Source organism: Perna viridis, chromosome 3, assembly GCF_037379345.1.
Source record: "Perna viridis isolate PV_CMFRI_1.1 ecotype Kerala chromosome 3, ASM3737934v1, whole genome shotgun sequence".
NCBI classification, from domain to species: domain Eukaryota; kingdom Metazoa; phylum Mollusca; class Bivalvia; order Mytilida; family Mytilidae; genus Perna; species Perna viridis.
In genome coordinates, this window is record NC_142447.1 from 40,746,944 (window position 1) to 40,774,692 (window position 27,749).

Below are 27,749 nucleotides of genomic sequence, written 5' to 3' on the forward strand. Positions count from 1 at the left end.
AGTCATGGTTCAGTTTTACCAGCAGTACACCACATTTTATCATAGCCTTGTTTTCTTTTATCCTTTCAATAATATCTGCAAAGGTTTCTTTGCAATCAAAGCTTATGACTTTCAATACAGTTTCAGACAGTGAAGTATCTCCTTCAATCAAATAGTATTTTTCAATAGGTCTGTTATACAGGGTTCATTTCACTTTACATTTCAAGAAGTTAACAATTTTCTTACATATTCTGTGTTTAGTGTGTATCACCATCAGTGAAAGCAGGTTTTTAGTTGTTTAACTCTGTATTTGTTGAGGTACATATTTTGTCTCAATTTGTAACTCAAATAGTATAAACCGATATTATTCAAACTTTGCTTATTGTTTACGTAAACCATGATTCTTAACCCAGCATGGGAAGAATTGGGATTGATTTTTCATAAGATGCGGACATAACCTTTTGTAGGTTTAAACTGGTCTGGAGCTGGCATGTCAGTCAACTGCTAGTGGTCCTAAGTTAGTACAATTGTGTAATTTATATTCAGTTTCTTTATTTCCATTGTAACAAGGGACTCGGACCTTTTTGAATTGATTTATAGGTGTGTTTAATTGTGTAATAATTTTTTCCACAGTGGCCAGATTTTAAAGGGGGAGGGTTGTGATCATGCCAAATCACTTCAACCCCAACACATTTTTTGCCGCCTGTCCCAAGTCAGGAATTTCTGGCCATTGTATGTATTGTTTCGTTTCACCTTGAGGATATGGGGGCAACTCTTTCACTGTACCTGTGAATAATGATGTTTTTGGGCCAGCTGCAGCCTGCCCTGTGGTATGAGGATTTCCTCGTTGTTCATTGAAAATCAATGGATGGCCTTGGACTAACATTTTTATCCATGCAGGGTTGTTGTCTCTTTGACGTATATATACATACCTGTTCTTGTTATATTATTAAAATTGTTCATTGGATTGTGAAAAAATAAAACAAATATTTGATATGAATTTTTATCTGTTGAACTTTCACATTTTTCAGCAGTATATGCCATCATTGTTACATACTTTGTATAATTTGTTACTACTGCCATAGTTCTTAAATTTGAAATTTGAATTTAGTTATTGATAAATTTTTGACTTAAGAAGTAAAATGGCACCAAACGTGCACTCTTTGGTTGCATCATTATTCAAATAGTTGACAGCTGTGTGATATTTACAAAACAAAAGGATCTTGTATAGTGTTGGCTGCCTCTGAATTCACTTCTTCATGCTTGTTAGGTTACTGTTTGTGCTACTAAGTAATTTCATGTAATTAGTAAATTTTGCTGCAAAAATTTTCTACCATTTTTTAAGCTAAAAAGCTTTTAAGAATCCTATTGTCAATAAAAAGGTTCCCATTACCCAGCATTTGATTTTACTTGAAATTCTATACCATTACAAAATTTATAAATCCATATTTTACACTTTTTATGAGGCATGCTTTTATACTTGCCTGTGATTACCTCCAAAAGTCAACATATATTATTTGTACCTTACCCACTAACCAATTAAAATGAAGATAAAAGCTGATTGGATAATCAATACCCAGATTTAAAGTCATATACAACTCCATGATACTACTCATCATCTCAGAATAATATGATTAGTTCCTGCTTAGGTTGAATTGCCTAATGATTACCAATCATTTCAGTTGCAGATATAGCATTGTCTAATACTTATGTTTTTTTTTACTCTAGCATGTTATATGAGATTTCCCTATCATCCCCCATTTAAGTTGCAATGCTATGTACTTTTATTCATTTGCCAAGAACGAAGCTGTGGCTTTTGTTTTTGGTCTTCTTCTGACTAATATTTTAATAAGGAAAAAAAAATAATTGCCAATACTAGGATTAGTCTGACTTTTATAGACTGAGATACTCTTTCCTTCAAAAAATAGAGGTGTTTTCTTGTGTGTGCTCTTTTTCGGTATTTGGCTTCTATGTAATGAAATATTGGAAAATGTGCCTCCTTGCTTAATACATTCTACCAATAAAGTTTGTGAGCTATTAGGTGATATTTTTTGAGATAGTACTGGCCCTCTTTTTGTCCCCTGCCATGACACAGGTAGAGACAGAATTACTGGTGTCTCTACATGCAACTCCTTCGCAACTGCTCTATGAATTTTGTCAGATTTTATGGGGTTGGTAGTCACCATTGTTGATCATATTGCTCTGCCATTTTGATTTAACCAATTTTACAGGAGCTATGGAACTTCTTGAATTTGAACTTGTTGCACTATAGGAACACTTTGTTGACCTATTTCCTAGGGCACTGCTGCTCTAATTTATTTCAAATTTTTCAGGATTTTAGTCACCATATGTGCTAGATCATAACCTGTTGTCATTTTGATTTGATACAATTTGTTGGAGTTCTGGGGCTTAAGTTACGTGTTTTTTTGTTGTTGTCGTTTTTTTTCTTCTTTTTTTTTGCAATATTTATACAGTTGTCTCTTTAGTTATCATTACAAACTTGTTTACAGACCTTGGCATAAAACAACTTAAACATATTTACATAATTTGATTTGTAATAAGCTTTCTGATTGGTTCTATGTGAGCAAACTTGGTCATAAGCTTTCTGATTGGTTCTATGTGAGCAAACTTGGTTATTTTGTTTATCTTTGCTTGGCACTATGACGTCATTAATGTCTATTGGTCCCTATTCCTTGATTCAAATAATCTTAAACAAAATGACGTTTTGATAACGAGTCAATCGTTAATATTTGGACTGTCACACATTAGAAATCAAGTAAAAGGAAGGACTTAGAATGTCTTATAAAATATTGTTGAATTCTTGTTAATTTCAAAGTTGGATGACTTTGTGAAAGTCTACTACTGTTACTGTCCTGATGTAAAGATCTGTATTGCTGACATGTGATTGTAATTTTTGCTCATGCTGATGTGTATTAGATAACATTGTGAACATTGGAAAATAGAATTGGAAATATGAATTGTTAATCACTTCTATGATAAATTAATATTTCTGTAAATGTTGAACTGAATCAAACACCATGTTTATACATAGATGATACATTGTTGAGTATTTGAGGCTTTTAAATAAGCTTAAATTATTGCTAGTTTAAAACTGATAAAACATGGCATTATATAGATCATTAGGTTAGAATGATTGTTCAAAGCAGTCCATGGATTTGTTATGACATTGCCTTCTGAATTATACGTTTTGAAGTCAGCTTTGCCAGCAGTCAAGAAGTTAGTTTATATCTTGGTATTTTAATGATGAAAATTAATTTGGTAATCAGAGGGAAGATGTTGGGATGTTCATTGTGTAATGTTCTATATACTTTGATGGCATAAATGTCTTTGTTTTGTTGGGTAAGTGAGTTGATTTATACATGTAAACTAATGACATATGTAACTGAAAGGTCTTTGTGTATGTTTATTTTGCTTTTATTTTATTCCATTATTATTATGGAATGTATAAAGCTATTTTTTTAATACCAAATGTAGAATTTATTTTGGACATGAATGGTTTGGTTTTGTCAGTGCAGAAATTTTAATGATTTAAGTCTTGATAAAGGTAATAGAAATTGTATGTTACTTAAAAGTCAGATATTAAGTCTGTAGCATTAGCAACTTACAAAAGACATTTCTGTTTTATTTAATACCTTTCTGCATATTTGTACTCAACTTTTTACACCCTTGTCATAATTATCAATCTGCTTTATTGAAGCAGCTCTGGTTTTACCAGTCATGGTTCTGATCAGTTTCGGTCTAAGCTTTGACCGCCATCAGCTTTAATGATCATTTGTTATTGCTTTGTAATGATAGTATTTATATTTGTTTAGTACCAGCCTAGCCAGCTACATCAGATTGCTATATTTTATGGTAACAAACTGTTGGATTATTGGCATATAATTATCAAGAGAGAAAGGAATTCTTTTGAATATATTGCTCTGCCATTCTAATCAAGACCTCCTGATGTAATTAACAAATGATTATTCTAGGAAGTTTCTCAATTGTCTGAGTTTTCTCATGAATTTAAATTTGTCATGACATTTCCACTATGTTCACCAAAGACAGGATCCTTATAGAACTCACTCATTGATTGGTGAAATGTTTGATTATTGGAACATGTCATTTTGATTGTTTTTTTAAATAGTTTTTTTTTTTTATTATCAGACATTTAGTCCCTTCAGATGCAAAAAGTGACGGTATTGCAACTGAAATTCAGATATTCAATTGTCCATTACACTTTTCTGTAACAAATTTCTTAGTATCTATTGTAGGGGAATGCTTAGATATTTGGTGTATTGCTTTTGCACAATGACTTGTACTGTGCCTCCCCTTTCCAGGTTCCGTCTCATCTACATCTTGTTAACATGCAACTTAGATTTATACAACTGCAAAACAATGGTATGGTGCTGTCATTGTCAGTGTAGTCCATTTCATCATAGTCTGTAGGTTTTTATGGCATAACTGGAATATTAATCAGTTGATCTTTATAAATCTATACAAGATTTCAAACCAACAAAGGAAGCATGGTATTGATTTTTGGTTATTGCCGAATTAGGGTTCTAAATGTTGCCAAAAATAAGTTTTTCATAGCATTTAAGTATAGAATCCAGTAAAAGCACATGGATAATTATGATATTTTTTCAGATCAGATAAGGGTTGATTTAGGGGGTTAAGACTTGGCACATGAGGGACCTAAAAGGGACTATGAAAAGCATTTTCCAGATGTCTGGTCAAATTCTTGACTATTAGTAAATGGATCTCTTTGAATTACTACCACAAGATGTCATATTATCAGGACAAAGGTTGGTATTGATTTTGGAGATGTGACTAGAACCATTTAGGAATTAAGGGCCATAGAGGGGCCACTACTATTCTGGTCAAATTTTTATCCTGTGTCATTGTCTTTTCTGAATCATAATTCATACTTTCAAGGCTGTATAAAGCTTGAATGGTGTGTCCATACTTGCCCCAAATGCTCAGGGTTGGACCTCAGCAATCTGCACTCTGCAAATCATTTTATTCAGATGAAGGAAATTTTCGTAACATATTTCTCAGCTTCTATTGGAGGGAATGCTTTGATATTTGGTATATTGCTTTTGTTGATGGCTTGTACTGTGTTTCCCATTTCCACTTTTCTTGAGTCTGGTTTTCAGTTTTGCACATGTTTTAATTGTAAAGAATCCAAATTACTATATCATTTTCTGGTTTATTTATAGGTCATTTGATCTTGGATGATACCTGACCAGCATTTAAAGTAAACACTTTATATATATATATAAAGTTCATTATTATGCTAGATGTTAATTGCCATCTTTGAGATTTATTGTATTTACTCTGTTTCTTACCAATGATTGTTGATTGTTTTGTTTCTCTTTCTGCTTATTATTATGGACATGAAACCACATATTAGAACGCAACAGAGTAGAACTTTAGACTTTCTTAAGTTATCATTGATTAAATGCTGCATAAGTTATGGTAATAACTGTTTGACAAGGATGGGCAGTCACAGGAGGCAGGCCTCATCCCTCATAATACCTAAAACAAATGATGCAGTGTTGTTTCTTTTTTTTAAATCTCAAAAATCGTCAAGATTTTTATCACAAAACCATTCATATCCATCATAATCATATCAAGGCAAAATGCTGTATACCTTAGAAGGAAAAAAGTATTCATTAGACTATAAATGTAAGCATCAGGATTGATTGACTGATACACATAAGCACGAGGACGTCTCAACACATATAATACTTATCTCATTTGTATTTAGATTAATAAAATTTTAAAAAAAAGAATATATGTCTTTCAATGTCTAGTCAAATGTGTATGCTTTTCATGCACTGGTAACTTTTTATGAGCGACTTATTTACTAAGTTCTGAAAGTCCCATAGTAATATGATCTGGTTTTTGTCTAAGGAAAGCATGTCCATAGGCACCATTGTCAGTCTGATTTCTATCTTTCACATTACTTCTGAAGACAAGGAGAAGATTTTCTTAAATGATGTCTGTCATGCTATAGCTCCATGCAATGATTATTGTTGGACCATCACAGGTACAGTAAGTGTTTACTTGATCATAAAATCTATCCTTTACAGTAACCAAATGTTCACAAGCATTTTGTTATGAATTTATTGGTTGGTTTGATTTGATATGCAATAAGTTACACAACAATAAAAAGGAACTTTTAAACTTCCATTTAATACAGGGTTTGATCTAAGTGTAAAACTGCCATGATTTTCAAAAAAGTTTATGCTGGTATTTTGGTGTCTCTTATGTAAATGTCTTGCCTGACATTGTGATTGGAGTAGTGGAAACTGTTCGACATAACATTCTACGTGAAACTTTTTGACACTTTCCCTGGCTTTATTTGTGAGTTGTTGCCCTTACTCAATTAAGATATACAGTATGATCAGAAGAGGAATGGTTTATGGTTTCCTTCCCCCGTATCAATGAAGTTGTGAAAGAGTGTATTTTGGGTCACTTGGTCAAATTAACAGGACAAAGGAAGTGTATATTCTGTGTTGCCCTTGTTATGATAAGCTTTGTGCGTTCAGGTATGAAGTTAAAATGGTTCTGTTATGTCTATTCATTAATGAGTGACACTATTTGTTGTAACTGACAGGGACAATACTACCCCCCCCCCCTAATTGCAGTAATTTTCTTACTGATTCATTGATTTAAGTGATTACGTTTTCAAAATCTAATTGTTTTCTATACAAAATTTGCATTTTTTCATTATGATGGGTAGAAAAGAAGTATGAGCAGATGTCTGCAAACAATATTTATACTTTTTTTAGAAGTTTATAGCTATATATTATTTGATAATTAGATATGGAAGGTGCTTTTTTTAATCAGAATCTATCAGGTAATTATTCAAAACTGAACTCCATTTTCCAAATTAACTTTCTTCAGGAACAAATGCTTGATAATACTGAGAATAATGAATATATTTTGGCCATGTGAGGTTATTGTAACAGCATGTTCATATGTTATATTTCAAAAGGAACATTTGTTTGATGTTTCTTCTTTGAAGAAATTTGATTATCCATCATTCTATGAAGATACATATTTTATTGCTTTAGATCAGTTTCTCACTATTACAGGCAAAAGATATTGTCTTTTATCGCAATTTAAGTGTGAAATTTCAAATGATGCACTTTTAAGAGTAAATGATGTTTGCTCAGTATGTTATGGTGCATTTATCAGTTCAGGAAAATAAGTGTTCTTTAGTTCTCTGTTAACAGACTGTCCATTATGTTTCAGACAAGCTCAATGGAAGGAGATATGTTAAATGAAGATGGACATCTTCGTGAGAGATCCTGGCCACATGTCAATGGAGGGTAGGTTAGATACTTCCTTTGTAGCCTTCCTTTCCTAGACTAATTTTTTGCATAGTTTGTGGTTAATACAGTATTGGGAAATTTTTGTAGGGTTTTGATTTTAGCTTTATTTCCGAGGTGATTGGAAGCACATGAAAACTTATGTTTTGCAACATAAAAGCTTATGTTCGTACAAAAACTGGCGACCACATCTATTTAAAATGTTACCGAATCAAACAAATCTTAAAAATGATCAGCTGTACAGTACCTTAACATAATCAGCTGTACAGTACCTTAACATGATCAGCTGTACAGTACCTTAAAATGATCAGCTGTACAGTACCTTAACATGATCAGCTGTACAGTACCTTAAAATATCAGTTTTATTAAGGAAACCTTGTATTCAATGAATATGTATGTGAATACTTCAGATATAAAAATCTAATTATGTTAGTCCAAGAAGTACTTTATCTTTAAAATATTTCTCCAGTGCAATGGTTTAGTGGAATGATTAATGTCTGATTTAGTGTCTTGGAAAACTAATATTGCCATAGAATAAAATATACAGTAACAATTCATTAAAAATTGATTTAAAACAGGAATGGAGCATTAACACCTTTAATCTTGTGGAGATGCTATGTTAACTTCCATTGAAAGGCGAAGCCATATTCACTATCTCATGATAGCTTGTACTCAGTTTATCAAATTGATTTATACTCCACACTTTGTACAATAAATTGATTAATTTCACTTAGATTGAATATTTTCACATTTACTGAATTGTCACGAAAGATATTTCCTGAATTTATAAGACATCTATTTTGGAAGGCCTTTATTAAAAAACGTCTGGATATGACCTTTAAAAATATGCTGCTTTGTGGTTTATTGGGGAAAAGACTGTTGATTATAACTAAAGGACCAATTACATTTAATTTGCAGACCCAATAACAATGAATTTTACAAGAACATAGACAGTATGCCAGAAATAAAACCCCGCAGTAGAAAAGCTTGCATCGTTAGTGAACTGGTATGTATCAATAATAGTTCCTTATCTAGTGTTGTGCAGTGTTAGAACCTAGTAGATTAAATATTCCTTCAATGACAGCTGTAAAGATGCTAGTTATGGTCCATATTTAACATCAAGCTTGTTTCCCCCCCTCCCTTTCAACATTTCCTGTTTTATCACCAGCTGGTGGATAATATTGTGTTAGTTTTGTACCCTATATTATACTAGGTTATGTTATATTTGTGTCTTTGGTTTGTGTTAAGGCTTTAGAAATAATTTTAAAACTATTTGAATAGATTTAAATAAGTTTACTCAATAGTTAGAATTCTGTTCATGAAAACAACATAGTCTGACTCAAATTTTCTAAAAGGTCTTTACAGCTTTAATTACTAGTATGGTTTCTTAGACTGATAATTATTCCATTGATCAGTTCAAGTGATATACTTGACCTGTGTGTAGAAGTAAAATATATGTTTCGGCTAATTTTAAAGTCCTGTAACGATCTTGAAAGTTTATGCCCCTCCCCCAAAAGTTTATGTCCGCTGCTGGTTGTAATGCATGTTGAACCCAGTATGCTTAGTGTAGCAAGGTTATCATCATTTTATAGTAATCAATGACAGATATCAAAATGCCTGCAAATATATGCATTGTTTCAATGAAATGAACATGCTGATACTCTGTTACAGTAACTTTTACTTAACTTTAAAAAAATATATGTGCAATGTGCTTTAACCTTGGAAAATGCATTTTCTTCCAGTAATGAAACACATATTGTACTGTAAACTACACATTTATCATCCTGAAGATTGGGACACTTTTTAACTACATGTGTTCTGATATAATTTATTCCTTTTACAATTAATCTTACAAAAATGAAAGATTCCATTGCTTATGGTCTGATAATTTAGCATTGGCTTTTTCAATGGTTGTCCCATTAAATAGGCATTCATTTAGGACCCAGTCGATATACTATTTGGTACTTGTTTTAGACTTCCAGAATTAAGCTTTACGAAACTTTTATAATGTAAGCTTTAATTTATGTACATGGTTTGTAGATATGGATATTTATTACTTCCTGTTTCAGATTGCCAGTATTAATGCTTATAGAGAGCTTGTTGTGTTACTAACAATATAAATGTATCTTTATGAACAGGTGATGGAGGTATGTGTGTGGTGTAGTCTGTTTAGCTAGATATTTTAACACACTTCAATTTCACTGTTATGGAGTTAACAGCGGCACTTAGAAACTTTACAATTTTTAGCACTTTTATTTGTTTTTCTACACTTTTTTCAGTAAAGGCATTGTATAAGGGTTTCTTGGGTATTTTAGTACTATCAAAATTAAAACCAGGTGATATTTTTGTGGTATATACTTATTTTTGAATACTTTCTAGTTTTGTATTCTAAAACTGCGATTATGTCATAATTTTTTTAATATAAATTTTATTAATGTAAAAAAAGTACCCTCCAATGATCTGTGTATAAATTCATCATATTTTAAATAACTGTATAATTTAGTTTTGTAAAGTAATAAAAGAGAAGAACATGAAAGCTGATAAAAGGTCTGGTGTATTTTGTTAGGGGAAGCCAATTCTTGTAGAAAGTTTATTTTCTAACACAGTATATTAAAATGAATTTCCTTGCTATATTTCTACATAAATTTTGAAAAAAAAGTTCTCAATATTCTGTCACATTCCCTGTATCTCATTGGGTTTTTATCTGGATTAATAGGCTCTAAGTCTTTCTACACATTGTATTTTTTGTAGTTAATGTCTTTAGTGTATATGAATTTCACAATTGAATCTTTTATGTGATATACAGTATACAAGTGGTGTCTGCATGGTTGGTATGTTGAGATAACACAAATAGAGGACCCGTTTGATGTTCTTCAGCTTACAGTTGCACTTTAGATTGTGTCTTGTTCATCTTGTTTTGTTTTTTAGATTCATTCATTGTAAATCATATCAGTTACCTACTTCATGTATTACTTATTGTGATAATGAGTCTAATTGATTATTCTGATACATTGCATTGTTTTATTTGTGATTTATACAAAACAAAACATGACCTATATCTTGACCTTTTAAAATCTTTTCTTGGAACATAGTATACTACTTTACTTTAAAATATTACCAAGATATATGATATGTAGTAATTGCACATATCTATTTCATGGCATGTCCATTGCAGCAATCTATTGAAACATTTAAGCTTGATAATACGTAGCTGTAGTTACTTATTTACTTGACATTATTTTTTAAATTTTCAGACAATGGCAGCTAAAACAAGGAATGCTGGTGTACCTTCAGCAATGGTTGCTCGACAGTCACTCAAAGATGATGAGCTTGTATGTACATTTTACAACACCATTATAAAGACTTAATCAGTCATTTTACATAAATTTTGTTAAGTTTAGTGACCATGTCTGATAAAGGGCTCTTTGGTAATTATAAAAAGTCATTCAGAGACATGTTTTGATATTGTGTGATGGTTCACTGTCACATATTGAAATTAAACCCTTTATTGCCATTTTATAACAATGGAAAAAAGGAATTGACTTCTATATAGCATTTTTTACATGATCAGAAATATACTGTCACATTAGATAATTCTTGTATGTCATCATTTTAAACTTAGTTGATAGATAACGTGGGAACTTATCATTGATGAGTTTGTTAGGGTAGTTTAATATGAGGAAAGTCAAAAGAAAATGTGATTCTTTCAAATAACAATTCATTTGTATAGTAAGTATCAGTGGGTATGGAGAACTGAAGAAGATATTGAAAGTCCATTTAAATGTGAAAGTACAAATTGTCTTGACACTTTTATGTGATTTCAGAAAATGCATGTGTACAAGAAAACTTTGCAAGCCTTGATCTATCCAATTTCCAGTACAACACCTCATCATTTTGTGGTTTGGACTGCTACCTCACCAACATATTGTTTTGAGTGTGAGGGGTTACTGTGGGGAATGGTTAGACAAGGAGTAAGGTGTACCGAGTGTGGGGTCAAGTGTCACGAAAAATGTAAAGATTTGCTTAATGCAGATTGTTTACAACGTGAGTATGATTTTTTTAACTCCCTGAGTACAGCTTTCAAGTTTCACTATTTTATATTGTTCCTTTACTGCTTCTTTTAATCTTAATTTCTTTTCATCATTTATTTTAAGTTCATTCCTTAAAAGCATGACACCAAAGTTGGTGATGGTTATAGTGTACCTGTTTTATAATAGCTCTTGTCTTTAGTGTGATTAGGCTATCCAAAGTTGTTTGATCATTTGAAGAAGTATAAGTTTGTTGAATAAATATTCTGTTAAATAACTAATAAATAAATCATAAAAATTTTCAATATGTACTATCAGTATCTTAATGACAAATTCTGAATTTTTACACTTGATAGCTGAAAAAAGGGTTTTGTGACAGTTACGTCATCTTGTGAACTTTTAGGACAGCATAGAAGACAAAGTAAAACAAGTGGCCCTAAGTTTTTTTTTCTTCATTGCACTTTAATGCCTACATTCTTTTAGTAATTTTTTGAAAAATTGCTTCCAAATGTTATCTTTTTCCAATTCTGTTGATGAAGCTTATGATACCAGAAGGTTTTATCATTTAGGTAAGTGTTATGCCTCTTGGAAACAATAATTTAATTGAACTTTCCAGAGTAAGGTCTCATATTCCTTCATTGTTCTATTTATGAATAAGGTTTATTTAGTCATTGCCAGTGTCTTGGGACAAGTTTAAAATGAGGTCTGTTTGATTTTTTTTTTTTGTGGGAGTTTTGCCGCTTGTAGTGACAGCAATGTTTCTTGTTGATGTGATTGAGACGATACTTTTATCAATATTGAGACAAATTTGAATATCAGTTATTGATTGTTTTTTTATAAAAGTTTTTATCTGAAATGAATTCAAATACATGTATAAAGTCACATTGGAAGCTGTTTTATGCCAATTATTTAATGGATTTTCTTATGTTTGATATATCTTAGGTTACCTTAATCAAAATCACATGCAGGTTTAAAAATTAAGCATGACAGGGAACATTGGAGCACTTCTCTTTTAATATAGGATGTAAAGTTTTCTTTATACTTTTCAGACTAAGTATGGTTCTGTAGCTATACAGAAATATGGGATCAGCTATCTGTCTGAGTTATTTTATGGCAGACATCTTTCTAATGTTTTTTTTTTTTTCATTTTATTTATTTGGATAGCCTGACACATATTTTGATTAATTTCACACTATTTAGTTCTTGTTCATTTTAATTTACTTGCATGCAACTACTAACTCCTTTTTGAACCTTAACCAAAGCTAGCGTTTCTTTTATATTATTTTTTATGTTATTCAAAATAGTGAAAACAGCCAGTTTATAGACACAAATTCCATATGACTACTTGAAGTACATGATATGATATATCACTGTCCACCAGTAAACGTCTTTAGTTAAGAGTATAGATGGCTTATCACTATTTTGAACAATATTGTTGCTTTTGCTTTGCTTGACAAATTGAAAACATAATATTTGCTTCAAGTTGCAGATTTTGCCAAGGATGTGTGTTCTGAGCTCTGGGGTAATTCTTATCTCTGTAACATTACTTTAACCCATACTGTCTGTAAGCCATTTATAGGTTAGCCACAATGAAATGGACAGTTTTTATATTAGTTTGATAACCTATATATAAAAGTTTGTCATCATTTGTTGAATATAACTATTGTACCAAGGAAAATAATCAAATTTTAATGTTTACAAGTTTTTACCATGTAAACTCACCTCTGCCTCTTGCAAGATTTATAGGAACATTAAGCATCATTATGCATATGTATTTGAAGGGATATAATTATTGTCAGAGGACTCCAAAGGGAATTAATCCAACTTAGATATATTTTTTCATTTGAAAAGTAAATTCGCTCTTCTTATGTAAAATAACTTTAATTAATCAGCTTCACAGATGTTGTAGTTGTGATTGCCAAACTACTTCTTAATCTAATAAAAAAAATTAAAGTTAATTTTCCTGAATGAATTCACCAACCACTAGAAAACCCTGAAGAAGTGATTTTCCCTCTAAGGACTATGTAAGCTGGAAGCCAGGTATCAATGTCCTAAAATAAACATCTGATTGATGGTATTTGTTCAGCTCATCAGGCAAGAGTCAACTGTTAACAATTTCATGTTGAGTTGAAGTTGTAGATGAAATTATCCTTACTTATATAAAACTGATAAGTTTACTTAGTCTCCATGGATGAGTTGGATACAAAGTTCTTACAGGTACGAGATCACAATTAATTCCCCTTGACTTTTCGTTGTATACAAATATAGTTCCTTTTTTTAGTGTATTTCTTCCTGATTTTCCTTTGCTGTCATAAACTTTATTGCTTAGCATTAACTGCAGAAATGTAGGGCAAGGATCAAATTTACAAGGGATTTTTTTTCATTGTGTAATTTTATGTAGAAGTTGTAATTTGGTCCTATGAAAGAAGGTCAAAATTTTGGACATTTGGCAGTGGTCACTTTTCATGTCTACGGGGTCCCTGAAGCAAAGTTGCTAAAAATAAAAAATGATGGTGAATTTTTCTGGCACTCTTATAGAAATCTGCTTTTATACATGTTTCCATATTGGTGAAGTTTGAATAAGTTTGAAGCGGTGGAATTTTTTTTATATGTCAAGATGGGTCTGTTGTAATGCACTACGAAATTAATTGTGTCCTCGTACCTACACTTGCAAAACCGAATATTACAATTTTTTTTCTTCTTTTTTTTTATGGGGGGGGGGCTAATATTTACATTGTACTATTAACAGGGTAGTGTAAAAAACAATTTTTGAATAATTGCTTATAAATAATTTAAAATATTAATGTTTACAAGTGAACAATTCAGATTCCCTACAACTCAAAGTAATCTCTCTCTCTCTTTTATTCAAATGAACACTGTTCCTACACAAGATATTGTTTAATTTTAATTCATAGTCGAGTTATGTAGTACATTCACTCAGTAGAAATTATATTTATGTATTGGATAGGATGTACAACTTCCCAATTTTGTATTTTATTGATCAATTTTGATGTCAATAATTAGCATTACCTTTATGCAATTTCCTCAATTAAGTACTGTTATTGCACTGTGTTGCACTGTTATTTCTCAATTAATAAGAATTAAACTTTTTTTATCAATAATTACATAAAGTTGATATTCCAATTGAACCAAGATGACACTGTATTTGTTTAGATGCCAACAGACTGTTTTTAATCAGTGACATTACACCCCCTCATTTCTTCCTCTAGGTGCTGCTGAAAAGAGTTCTAAACATGGAGCTGAGGATAAGACACAAAATATCATCAGTGCAATGAAAGATCGTATGAAGATACGAGAGCGAGTGAAGCCTGAAATATTCGAACTGATCCGGTAAGATTATCAATTGTATGTTTTTAAACATATCTCATTGTCAACAATAATTGTGATAATAGCTTGATACTTATTTTCAGTATAAAGATTTTAAGTTAATATGCCACTCCAACTAAGAATTATGCAAAGAAAATGTAGTTGGAACAATATTGGATTACGTAAGGATCTGACATTTGAAAAATTTTAAGAAGACAAATGTTCTAACTCTAGAAATGTCAATTTAGTATTATGTTACCTTTTCAATGTAAATGATATATTTGTATGTTAAGTGACTAAGATTTTATTGAAGAGAAAAGATAGTTAAAATGAATTTTAGTTTCTAATTCATTTGGAGAAAATGCTTAGTATTTATCTTCATGTAATATTATAAATACTTTGATACCTTCTGACCCATGAACAAATTTAAGATAGCCAGATTTTAATTCATTCATTCATATGGACTTAGTGTAAAAATAGAAGTTCTGATAGGTATAGAAAAAAATGATTATGTAATATAATGATTTGACATTGTGAAATAATGGGAAGCCATTTTGAATTATTAAAAAACTCCTGGTTTTGTGTACTTGTTTACCAAACATAGAATATTCAGTTATGAATATAGAACTTTAACTATATCTTATAATGATGATTTTCAATAGGCAAGTTTTCGGAGTTGACAAAAAATCCCATACAGGTCACATGAAAGCTGTTAAACAAAGTGTACTTGATGGGACATCAAAATGGTCTGCTAAAATAGCCATCACAGGTATATCACAACACTGTGACTGTATGTGTGCTCTGTCTTCTTATCTCAACATATCTCCTCCTTATGACAATTCAGTTTTTCATTGAGTACTTTAATAGAATTTTTCTTTTAAATATAGAATTAGTTTATGTGTGAGGTTTTAGATTTTTTATGCAATTTCATTTTACAATTTTCATTGTCAAATACATAAAATTCTAGAAAATTTATAATTTGTGTAGATTTAAGTCAATATTGTAGAGTTAATAAGAACAAAAAGAATACACTTGATAATTAATAAAAAAAAATGAGGACACTTTTCTATTTCACTTTTTTTCTGTAATCATTTTTGTTGTTGTTATAAATGATAGTGGATGATAAGTTTCAGGGCACTGCTTTACTTACATGAGATATGTTGAGATTGATGATGCTCTACATCTGCATAATATAAATGATCTCTATTCTTTTCTATAATACTAGTGGACAATAGGTGTAAAAATATGTATTTACAAAACATCTTTGAGAGGAAGGGAACTCAATGAAAATATAACAAGAAAACAAAATTTCAAGTAATGTGTTAAAGCCATATATCTGGTGTAAACTCCTAATGTCCACCTTCCTTCTCTAACTGTGTAGATGTATGCATGTTGCATATTAACTGCATGTTGTCTGTGTATTTCAGACAGTATTACAAGTTTGATTGTAAAATTTTCAAGGAGCATATTAAACAAGCCAAACAATCTGTGTTAGATGGCACATCTAAATGGTCAGCTAAAGTAGCTATCACAGGTAGATTTCAGGCTTTTGGCAGGTGGTGGCCATGCTTTTTATCACCAAGTGATGAAAATGGATTTAAATATTTCCTAAAAAAAAAGTTCCTTATAGTACTACTTAGCTTTTATCTCCCTAGTACTTTATTAAAAATCCATTTGATTGATGAGTAGTTGGACTTTTGGTGTTTCTTATCCAAGTACCGTTCTGTGTAAGAATCAGACAGTGGGTGGCACATGATTTTCCCCATTTTAGTCATTTTTGCCTAAAATATATTCTATACATCTAGAAAACAACCAAAAATCTATTAAGTTTATCCTGAAGCATGGGTAACGGAGATATGTTATAACTGCTTATATAGGGAGAGAGTGCAGGAACATTTTCCCGCCATTTTTCTGTCTTGCATGTCAATAAAATTTGACCTATCAATGTATTAAAAAGGCAAATTTTTCAAACACTTTGATGGTTATTTCTGGTGGTGATCAGGTATAATTAATTGGTTTATGCAATAAAATCTCGATGTTTTATTCCTTCACGTGCCACACCTTATATATATATTTTTCCTGATTCTTAGACGGAGAAGTACTTAAGATCTGAGATTCCCAGCAAACTCCAATTGCTGCCATGATTTGACTCAACTCCCTTAATTTTGAGTAAAATGTCTTCTGAGCTTTGTTCATTTTGCTTTGAACTTAAGTTCCGAAGATCAAAATTTTGAATTAAAGTTTTTTTTTTTTTTTTTTTCAAATTAAAGTACCTGTTGATCATGAATGGTTAATATTCTATGAGATATTAAAGACAAATTTGAAGCAATTTTAATGAACCAGGGTTACTTATACCATGATGTACATGTATGTGCTGATTTTTATGCTTTTTACTGACATTAGTTGCTATAGCTGTTGTCTAATGATATTCTTGCAGAAGTGAATTCACTGAATCCTTTACCATTTCTTTATCAAACCTAACCTTATTTTTGCATGTAGTTATGAGTCCTTACCATAATTTTTTTCACATTTTAACACTTCCCTCACATTATTTACTGCTCAGGTGTTAAATCTAACAATCAATCAATCACATTTACAACCACAGAATTTTTAGTACATATACTTTTTAAAGTCATTTCTTTTCAATAAGAGATATTTTTCTATTTAGATATTTATATGTCATGGGTGAATTGGGCTGTTATGTAAATTATATTTGACCATATCTAAAAATGGAATTCAAAATAATGTATTAACTAGTGAATGTTCAATTACATTGGACTGTTATATGAATGGCTATGAATGTCACCTAATGACAGTTAGAATACTTTAATCTATTTACATGAAAGATAATTATTACTTTATATTTAAGTGTTTCTTGTTTGTTTTTTTTTCAGTGAAATGTGCTCAAGGTTTGATTGGTAAAGATAAAACTGGTACCAGTGATCCCTATGTAACAGTCCAAGTGGGTAAAGTCAAGAAACGAACCAAAACAGTACCACAAGATCTCAACCCTATCTGGAATGAAAAGTTCTACTTGTATGATTATTTTCTATAATGTTTTTTGTGCCTTCACTCATTTTGAATTGGGCATACACATTTTACTGCTTTCTTTATGTGTAAACACATCATAGTTTTGTCCCATAATTTCTGTAATCTAGATTTTGGGAATGCTTTATGTAAATCATGTAAAATTTGGTATGTAGCTTCAGCATAATGAGTTATATTTTAAGTTAGAATTAAGTAGCAGTGATTTTTTATTAACTTGAGGGAAAGCTTAAACAACATGGCTATCTATGTCCCATCAACACATTTCTAGTGATTTTACAATGTTTATCTTTTAGAAATTGTAGCTGTACAGATTTTTATACAATGTACAGTTAAATTGATTTTGCTGTTAAGGTTTTTTTTTCTTTTAAGAAATATGTTAATTGTTCTGGTTTGTGTGAAAATATTAGATGTTCATTCATTGGTAGACCCTTTTATTTCTTTGGATAGAAAAAAAAACAGATTTACCAATAGTAATAGGAATTTAGTATTTACTATCAGGAAATATTACTTTCTCTGATAAGACACTTCCAATTTTTTTTCAGTGAGTGCCATAATTCTTCAGATAGAATCAAAGTCCGAGTGTGGTATGTACAGTTCTTCAAATTTTTATCATATCATGAAGGATATGAGTATTATGAGCACAAATTTAAACATATACAATTATTTTTACATTGACATAATAAGTACCAGTAATATTCTCGACTTTCGAACTGCATATGGCAAAATAACACAACTGAAACATTTTTATTCTTATAAATTTATGATAATTTTGAACTTAGTGTAGGTTGAGCAGATTTTATGATTACATACTTCATATTACCACGGCAGAATTAATGTATTTTTTCACTTGATGCATGTAAAACTATCTTAATTGAAATTAAAGGCAGGGTATGGAATAGGTCAGTAAAAATTGGTACTGTTCTGTTTAAACCCTAAGACACATTTGGCAAGGATCACCAATTTAAAAAAAAATACTGCCAATGATGCGTACACCATTATGAATTTCTAGGGATGAGGATAATGATTTGAAATCCAAGTTACGTCAAAAACTTACTAGAGAATCAGATGATTTTCTGGGTCAAACTATAATTGAAGTTCGTACATTGAGCGGTGAAATGGATGTCTGGTATAATCTTGGTAAGTTAGCTCCCTTGGTGAAAGTTGCTTATAGTTGTCTCCCTTTGTTTGGGTGACTAACAGCTATCTCAAGACTCAAGAACATTGTTAAAATTTAGCTAACTTGATTAAAATCATAAAATGTTAATGTAAATGTAAAATTAAAACTAAATCATTGAGATAGTTGGTGGTGGTGCCTTCATAATGCTTGGCTTTTGCAGGTGAAAGAATATTGGGTTATCTACTCTTTTGCTTTAGCTGTATACCCTTTGTTGGCAGTTGTTCTTCTGTATTTACAGGGATGAAGATGATGACATCAAATCAAAGTTGAGACAAAAATTTACAAGAGAATCTGATGATTTTTTGGGTCAAACTATCATTGATGTGACAACTTTGAGTGGTGAAATGGATGTATGGTATAATTTAGGTCAGTCAGCCATGCACAATGCCAGTGTGTTCTTGTCTACTTCTATTTATATCACCTTTTTGTATGTTAGATTTCTCACTAAATAATACTTTTTTCACTAGTTTTCCTTGTTATTAATTCAGTCTGAACTTTTTAGTTTTATTTTAGAATTCTGGGGACAACTGGAATTAATAATCATAAACTGTTTATTTTCCTATGGGAACTATTTCAGTGCTCCACTTGAAAATATTCTTTTTGATACTTTGAAGAATATAATGATAAAGTTACTATTTAAGCATTTCAAATTTCAAAGTGGTTTAGAAAAAAATAATGAGGTTTTTAGGTGATGCGCTTTTAACCATTTGAATTAACTGCAGTCATGGACTGTTCAAGCAACTTGACATCTCTCTGTAATTTGACTATTATTATATACATTATTCAAAGATAATTATTTATGAACATATAAAGATCTAGCTTATATTTAGGAATCAAATTATCGAGATAATGTTCTATTTTCTACTGAACTGGAACACTGAAGTAACAACTTTGATCACTTAAATTCTCTGAAGACAATAAAAAACTAATTAATGGATAATAACTATATCATTGTGTAGAAGGTAGTTATCATTATCAGTATTGCATGACCCCTAGTATTAGTATATAACCTTTGTACCTAACTGCACTATTGTCTGATGTATATATACCCTCAGACATTAACTGATATATATACCTTAGTACATTGACTAATGTATATACCCTAGTACATTGACTGATATATATACCCTAGTACATTGACTGGTGTATATACCCTCAGACATTGACTGATATATATACCCTAGTACTTTGACTGATGTATATACCCTCAGGTATTGAATGATATATATGTGTTTATACCCTCAAACATTGACTAATATATATACTCTTAGACATTGACTGATGTATATACCCTCAGCCACTGACTGATGTATATACCTGAGGACATTGACTGATGTATATACCCTCAAACATTGACTAATATATATACTCTTAGACATTGACTGATGTATATACCCTCAGACACTGACTGATGTATATACCTTAGGACATTGACTGATGTATATACCCTCAAACATTGACTAATATATATATACTCTTAGACGTTGACTGATGTATATACCCTCAGACACTGACTGATGTATATACCTTAGGACATTGACTGATGTATATACCCTCAGACATTGACTGATATATATACCCTCAGACATTGACTGATGTATATACCCTCAGACACTGACTGATATATATATACCCTCAGATATTGACTGATATATATACCCTAGGACATTGACTGATGTATATACCCTCAGACACTGACTGTTATATATACTCTTAGATGTTGACTGATGTATATACCCTCAGACACTGACTGATGTATATACCTTAGGACATTGACTGATGTATATACTCTCAGACACTGACCGATGTATATACCTTAGGACATTGACTGATGTATATACCCTCAGACACTGACTGATATATATATATACCCTCAGATATTGACTGATATATATACCCTAGGACATTGACAGATATATATATACCCTCAGACATTGACTGATGTATATACCCTCAGACACTGACTGATATATATATATATATATATATATATATATATATATATATATATATCCTCAGATATTGACTGATATATATACCCTCAGACATTGACTGATGTATATACCCTCAGACACTGACTGATGTATATACCTTAGGACATTGACTGATATATATACTCTCAGACATTGACTGATATATATACCCTAGGACATTGACTGATGTAAATACCCTCAGACATTGACTTGTATATATAATATATATATATATCAGTCAGTGTCCTAGGATATATATATATATATACCCTAGGACATTGACTGATGTATATACCCTCAGACACTGACTGATATATATATATATATATATATATATCCTCAGATATTGACTGATATATATACCCTCAGACATTGACTGATGTATATACCCTCAGACACTGACTGATGTATATACCTTAGGACATTGACTGATATATATACTCTCAGACATTGACTGATATATATACCCTAGGACATTGACTGATGTAAATACCCTCAGACATTGACTTGTATATATATAATATATATATATCAGTCAGTGTCCTAGGATATATATATATATATATATACCCTAGGACATTGACTGATGTATATACCCTCAGACACTGACTGATATATATATATATATACCCTCAGATATTGACTGATATATATACCCTAGGACATTGACTGATATATATACCCTCAGACATTGACTGATGTATATACCCTAGGACATTGACTGATGTATATACCCTCAGACATTGACTTGTATATATATAATATATATATATATATCAGTCAGTGTCCTAGGATATATATATATATACCCTAGGACACTGACTGATGTATATACCCTTAGACATTGATATATATAGCCTAGGACATTGACCGATGTACATACCCTAGAACATTGACTAATGTATATATGTGTATACCCTCAGACATTGACGGATATATATATCTTCTGAAAGGTTTATGTTGCAGGGTATGACTTTTTCATTGGATTTTGAAAATGACATTCAAACTAGTGAAAATTGAAATTAAATGTAAAAGGACAACTTAAAATTTCAGTGCAGAGGAATTTCAGCACTAGTTCATTTTAAATTTTGGATTAGTTTTAAAAAAAAGTACTATCACTTCTGTCATTGCCTTCTAGTTATCAATATGCATTTAGTTTACTAGACAAGTTTTAAAGGGCTAATGTCAAAATAAATTCATAGTCAGCTGGTTTTTATACCCAACCACATGAGGTGGCATGGTATTATGTGAAACCTTCCGAAAAGTTGTGTGTCCATCTGTCTGCCCCCCATGTGGTTTCCAGATAATAACTTGAGAATAGATCAACAATTTTTTTAACTTTTCACAGTTGTTTAGTATCATGAGATATAGGTTACAACTGATTTTCAGGAAAATCCAAAATGTATTTAAGTTAAACTATTTTGAACATTTTGCCATCCATCTTGTTTACTATTATATGTACGTGGAAGGGTATTACTTAATGTTCCTTTATTGCCCTATTTTTAATTCCTGATTTGTTTTCTGACATTGAAATAATGATATCATTAAAGCAGATTGTCATTGTACATTATAGAAAACACACTAATGGTATTCAAGTACTTTTGTTCATAATTACAAATTGAATGTTTGTTTGTTTGTTGGGGTTTAATGTCCGAGCAGCAATATTTCAGCTATATTCAGACGATGAACATGAAATTGATGATAAAATGAACATGAAATGATGATGAAATGAAATAGGGATGGGACACAAGGACAATGGGGTCGACAAATTTTGATTGCCCCTGGAAATAGGGAGAGGTTGGTAGGGTCGGGCAATTTAGCCTCCTGTGGTGGAGCCCTATGGTTCCTACTCCGGGAGAATACCACTGTAGGGTTCTTTAACGTGCGAGGAACGTGACATCTTTCCCAACACGGTGCACCACTATGGTTTGCGGTCAGGTTTTATAGCCTGACAACCCCAGCATGCAACACGCCAGGAGTACCCCATTCCACCACCTGGGGCACTCATCCCAGTTGCTCTGTGGGCAGAGCGGCCTAGCCCCCAACTAGGGTTCTGAGCACTATTTAGTCGCCTTTGACGACAAGCTTAGCGCTGTGCAGGCCTATTCTTTTAACACCCGGACCTGCACGGGACTACAAATTGAATGAGATATGGCAGTATTTTACTAATAATTAATCAGAAAGTTAATTTTTGTAAGAAAGTGATTTATACTTACTTTCTGTACTTTGTACTATGACTTCTCATATTACCAAATAATTGTGGATCAACAAGACTGTACAACTTGTTAATAATTTGGTTGGAAACAAATCTACTAGTATTTTATCAATTAAAGGTTTTATTACAATATTTACAATGGATTATAATAGAAATTGTGAAGTTTTGACCTTTCTGGCATCACAGTAATGATATTTTTTTATGAAACACTCTTTCAATGTGTTAGTTACATTGACCTATTTTTTGTTTGAGTGATCAAAGTTTTGTTCAGATGTTACAGAATCCTGATTAAGTCTTACTTTACATGGAAAATTGTGTTAAATCAATATACAATTATGTTATTTATATATATAAAATATCTTCTGCATGTCACATAGTCATTATCAATGTTATAAACATTTATTTTTGTAGTAGAAAATGATATCACATTTAGTTAACAAGTTCTGATGATATTCAAGATAAATGATGAATGATATGATTTTTGCATGTCACTGCATTGTGAGGACTGTCTGTCACAAAGTTATCATACATCTAGACACACGTTTTGTTCCAGCTTTGATAGTCATTATATTTTCTTATTTTACATAAAATGTAAAATAGATATTTTTTTTTAGATTAGAGATGTTATATTATAGTGTAAAATTAAGATACTAGCATTATAAATGTATGTACAGTGAAACTTATATAACCAAACCCTACATAAACCAAAAACCTCTCTATACCAGACTCAATCCCATCCTTTCTACGCCAGATTCAATCCCATCCTCTCTACACCAGAAACAATCCCATCATTTTAAATGTATTTTGATCTCGGATAAACCCAACACCTCTTCAAATTCTACTGTTAAAAAGGGCTTTCATTTAGATAAGTTTCACTGTATATTCAAGTTGTGTAAACTGTAAAATATTTGCAGCAATATAATTTTTTACTATTTTTGCAGTAAAAAATGGTAAAATACAAATAAAAATGTTATAATAATACCCTCTCAGATGTTTATGATTAGAGTTGAATTTACAATCTTCAAGTGAAAATTAATATGGAAACTCTCAAAAAGGGGCACTAAATTCTTTCAGTGTATAGTATAAATGTTTTTATTGATTTGTCTTCCATACGTTCCAGATGAAAGTCGATAAATTGAATTTGGTAAAAAGATCATGATTTCGTACACTTTATACATGTGCATATACTTTTTTACAGGTTCCTTTTGCAACAAAAAAATGTCTTTATTATGAATTTTATTTGATTTTAATATAAGGTGAAATTTCATTTCAAATTAATGACACTATATTCATATAAAGATAAAAGTGAAAAAGGAAAAAAAAATCAATTCTTCCGCTTACAAAATGTATTGGTAATGATTTTAGTGAATAAGTCAAGTAACATTTGGTCACTCAATACTTACCGTTTTTTTATCAATCTGCATTGTAATGATACACTGTTTTATCTAAGAATTATTATAGAATGTGATAAGTTTTGCCAGTCAGGCAGTGAGACAACTTTAATGATTTTTACAGAGAAAAGGACTGATAAATCAGCTGTCTCTGGTGCTATACGCTTACACATTAGTGTAGAGATTAAAGGAGAAGAAAAAGTTGCTCCTTATCATGTCCAATATACCTGTCTACATGAGGTTTGTATAAAGGTCAAAAGTCATAACAAGGTTATCTATGGTCCGGATGAAAAAAGCTTACAATCATTAAAATATCCAAACCAATGGTCTTATTAGTATTATGATCATGACGGTAGTAATAAATCTCCAGCCTATGTGGGTTTATATTGTAAATCTCCAGCCTATGTGGGTTTATATTGTAAATCTCCAGCCTATGTGGGTTTATATTATGAATCTCCAGCCTATGTGGGTTTATATTGTAAATCTCCAGCCTTTGTGGGTTTATATTGTAAATCTCCAGCCTATGTGGGTTTATGTTATAAATCTCCGACCTATGTGGGTTTATATTGTAAATCTCCAGCCTATATATTTATTGCCATACAAAAGGAAAACAAAAACAAACTATACTTGACGTCACTTTAAGCCCATTTTCAGTTTAATCATAATTTTCTTCAGTCGTTCTTTTATGGAGGCAGAGTTGTCTTTCTTTTTATTCACCTTTCTCAGTTTATAAAAGCACAATCAAAAAGAATTTTATAATTCCTTACAAGAAATTCCATTGTAATTCTGCCATTTTTGTTACTAAGTGCTGCTTGCTGACAAAATACTGATAATTGTATTTTTTATCTTCTATGTTGACAAATATGTAATTTCTCACGAATTTGAAAATTAATAATTATTTAGTAGAAACAGTAATCTTCAGAAGAATTTTTGTCACAAAATAAGGCAGTAAATCTTTGTTTTCATCAAACCACCAACAAACAAAAATCATCTTGGTAACAAAATCATGGCCAATTTAACAATGTAAACATTGTGATCTGGGTCTAAAATCTCATTGTATTTGAACAATTCATATTTTACGGACAGTCTGTTTTGTGATATGAATGAGCAAGTTATTTAGCACATTTTAAATATCGGTAGGTGTCAGTAGAACTGTTCACCAATTTTTATTTCAAATTTGAAAGATAAGTTATGTATGTGACACCGAGTAAACTTGGTATTTGACTTTTTGGTAAAAAATCCTGGATATCTGATAAGTTTAATTAAAAAATTTGAGGTAAGCCTGACTGTGTGTGCATGAGTAATTACATTTTTTTCTAATTAAGTAATTTTGGCTGGATCACTTGTAGCACTGTTTGCTGGAGAATGCTGGAAAGTTATCATTAACTGATATCAACAAACATTGGTAGCATTATTTATTTATCTTCATACACAATGGTAAAGAAATCATTTTATCATAATACAAATGCATTGATGTGAGAATGATGTTTTTTTGTTTTTGTTTTTCACTCGTTTATAACCAACAGGATTCATTAAAACAATATTTTATTTCAGAATCTATTCCATTATCTGTGTGAACATGCAGGAGGAGTTGTCAAACTGCCTGATGCTAAAGGGGTAAGTTATTGTGGCTTTAATATGGTTTCTTAATAGCTCCTGAAAAATTCTTTTGGTCAGTTTATACAAGGAAAGACATGTTCAAGACTTATGATAACTAGGAGATAACTGCATTGTATTTGATGATTTACACTCATCAATTTTGGATTTGACAGTCATAAATTGAGTTTACTGGTATTGTGTAAGCAGAGCCAGTAAGAAGGTATTTACCATTGTCAAATCTAGATTGGCAACAACAAATCTTCTAATACGATACGGTTATCTCCATTCTAATGCAGCATTCATCAAAATAACCATTAAAGATCTGTAGAAATAAACTGCATGCAAAAAAAAAGTGAGACAATCAATTTTGGAACTGACATCCAGAAATTTATCGAATGAAATTCCATGTTACCACGAATTTTGCATTTGAATGAAGACATTTTGGAGTTGCAGTGTATTTGTTTTCATCATTAAAGTTCTTAACTTCTATTCTGCTGAGTAAAAGACTTGTATGTCTGTGTCATCATTGAAATAGATGAATTGAGATTAAGTTCCTATGATATCTATTGTACAGGATGAAGCATGGAAAGTGTACTTTGATGAGCCAGCCCAGGAGATAGTAGATGAGTTTGCCATGAGATATGGTATAGAATCCATCTATCAAGCTATGACGTAAGTACAAAGAATATTAACAAGTCATTTCCATTTCAAAAACAAAACACAAGTATTAACTTAGATTTATTTCTGGAATTACTGTATTTTGATAGGCTCCTTATCTACTGTATATAAATTAACATAAAAAAAGTTATTGGACTTGACCAAAGAAAACTAAGACAAATCACAACTACAACAAAACCAAGTACTTCTGATGTACTCTGTACGATTTGAAATTAACTTAGATTATAGATGTCTCAATCCTAGTTGTCAGTGTCATACCAAAAACTGGTTATAAAATAATGGAAAGTGATGATTCCTTACAAGGTGTGTGAACCATTATATGATCTTATGTTACATTTCAGTCATTTTTCGTGTCTTTCCACCAAGTACATGTGTCCAGGAGTCCCTGCAGTGATGAGTACATTACTTGCCAATATCAATGCTTTCTATGCACATACAACCGCCTCAACTGCTGTATCAGCCAGTGATAGATTTGCTGCATCTAACTTTGGGGTAAGTATTGTAGGAAGCTAAGGAAAATGCATGTTAGTAGATATACTATGAATAGACTACATCCAGTACTACATGCAATGAGAACTAAGGATTTGCAACATGGTTTTAAACATTGAATAAACCAATATGATCTTAGCTCTATCTGAGATTAATTAATATAAAATCTTTTTAAAATTATGGAAGAAAATTTATTTCAATGTAATTTCAATTACACAAGAAATGATTTCTTTTATCCATAATCTCTGTATTTTAATGACCAATGACTGCATTACAGAAAGAGAAGTTTGTCAAATTACTTGACCAGTTACACAACTCTCTCAGGATAGATCTGTCCATGTACAGGGTAAGTAATAATGAAGCTGAAAACACCTGTTACTCTTACTTCAGCATAGGTCAGTGGCATGCAGTAAAACAGCCTTGACATTACTATGATTCTGTTTGGTATCCTAAGAATGAACAGGGCTTAAAAAATATTTTATATTTGTCTTTTTAAGGCACCATT

At 31.2% G+C, this 27,749-nt stretch overlaps 1 protein-coding gene across 18 annotated transcripts in view; it reads left to right on the forward strand.

Moving 5' to 3' along the window:
- The window catches only part of LOC148622270 (protein unc-13 homolog B-like), a 142,858-nt gene that overhangs the window by 92,491 nt on the left and 22,618 nt on the right, over positions 1-27,749 (forward strand). For 15 of the 18 annotated variants that reach the window (XM_088571997.1, XM_088572004.1, XM_088571987.1 and 12 more), the window contains 14 exons: positions 7,243-7,319; positions 8,238-8,325; positions 10,574-10,651; positions 11,144-11,363; positions 14,578-14,698; positions 15,337-15,443; positions 17,569-17,710; positions 18,265-18,306; positions 18,732-18,859; positions 24,603-24,718; positions 26,033-26,095; positions 26,652-26,749; positions 27,097-27,247; positions 27,522-27,590. In XM_088571997.1, coding sequence (XP_088428123.1) covers positions 7,243-7,319; positions 8,238-8,325; positions 10,574-10,651; positions 11,144-11,363; positions 14,578-14,698; positions 15,337-15,443; positions 17,569-17,710; positions 18,265-18,306; positions 18,732-18,859; positions 24,603-24,718; positions 26,033-26,095; positions 26,652-26,749; positions 27,097-27,247; positions 27,522-27,590 — 1,500 coding nt within the window. Of the gene's footprint in view, positions 1-7,242; positions 7,320-8,237; positions 8,326-10,573; positions 10,652-11,143; positions 11,364-14,577; positions 14,699-15,336; positions 15,444-16,101; positions 16,209-17,568; positions 17,711-18,264; positions 18,307-18,731; positions 18,860-19,137; positions 19,266-24,602; positions 24,719-26,032; positions 26,096-26,651; positions 26,750-27,096; positions 27,248-27,521; positions 27,591-27,749 lie in introns of all 18 variants that reach the window. The other 3 variants (XM_088571988.1, XM_088571993.1, XM_088571989.1) reach the window with 2 other exon arrangements.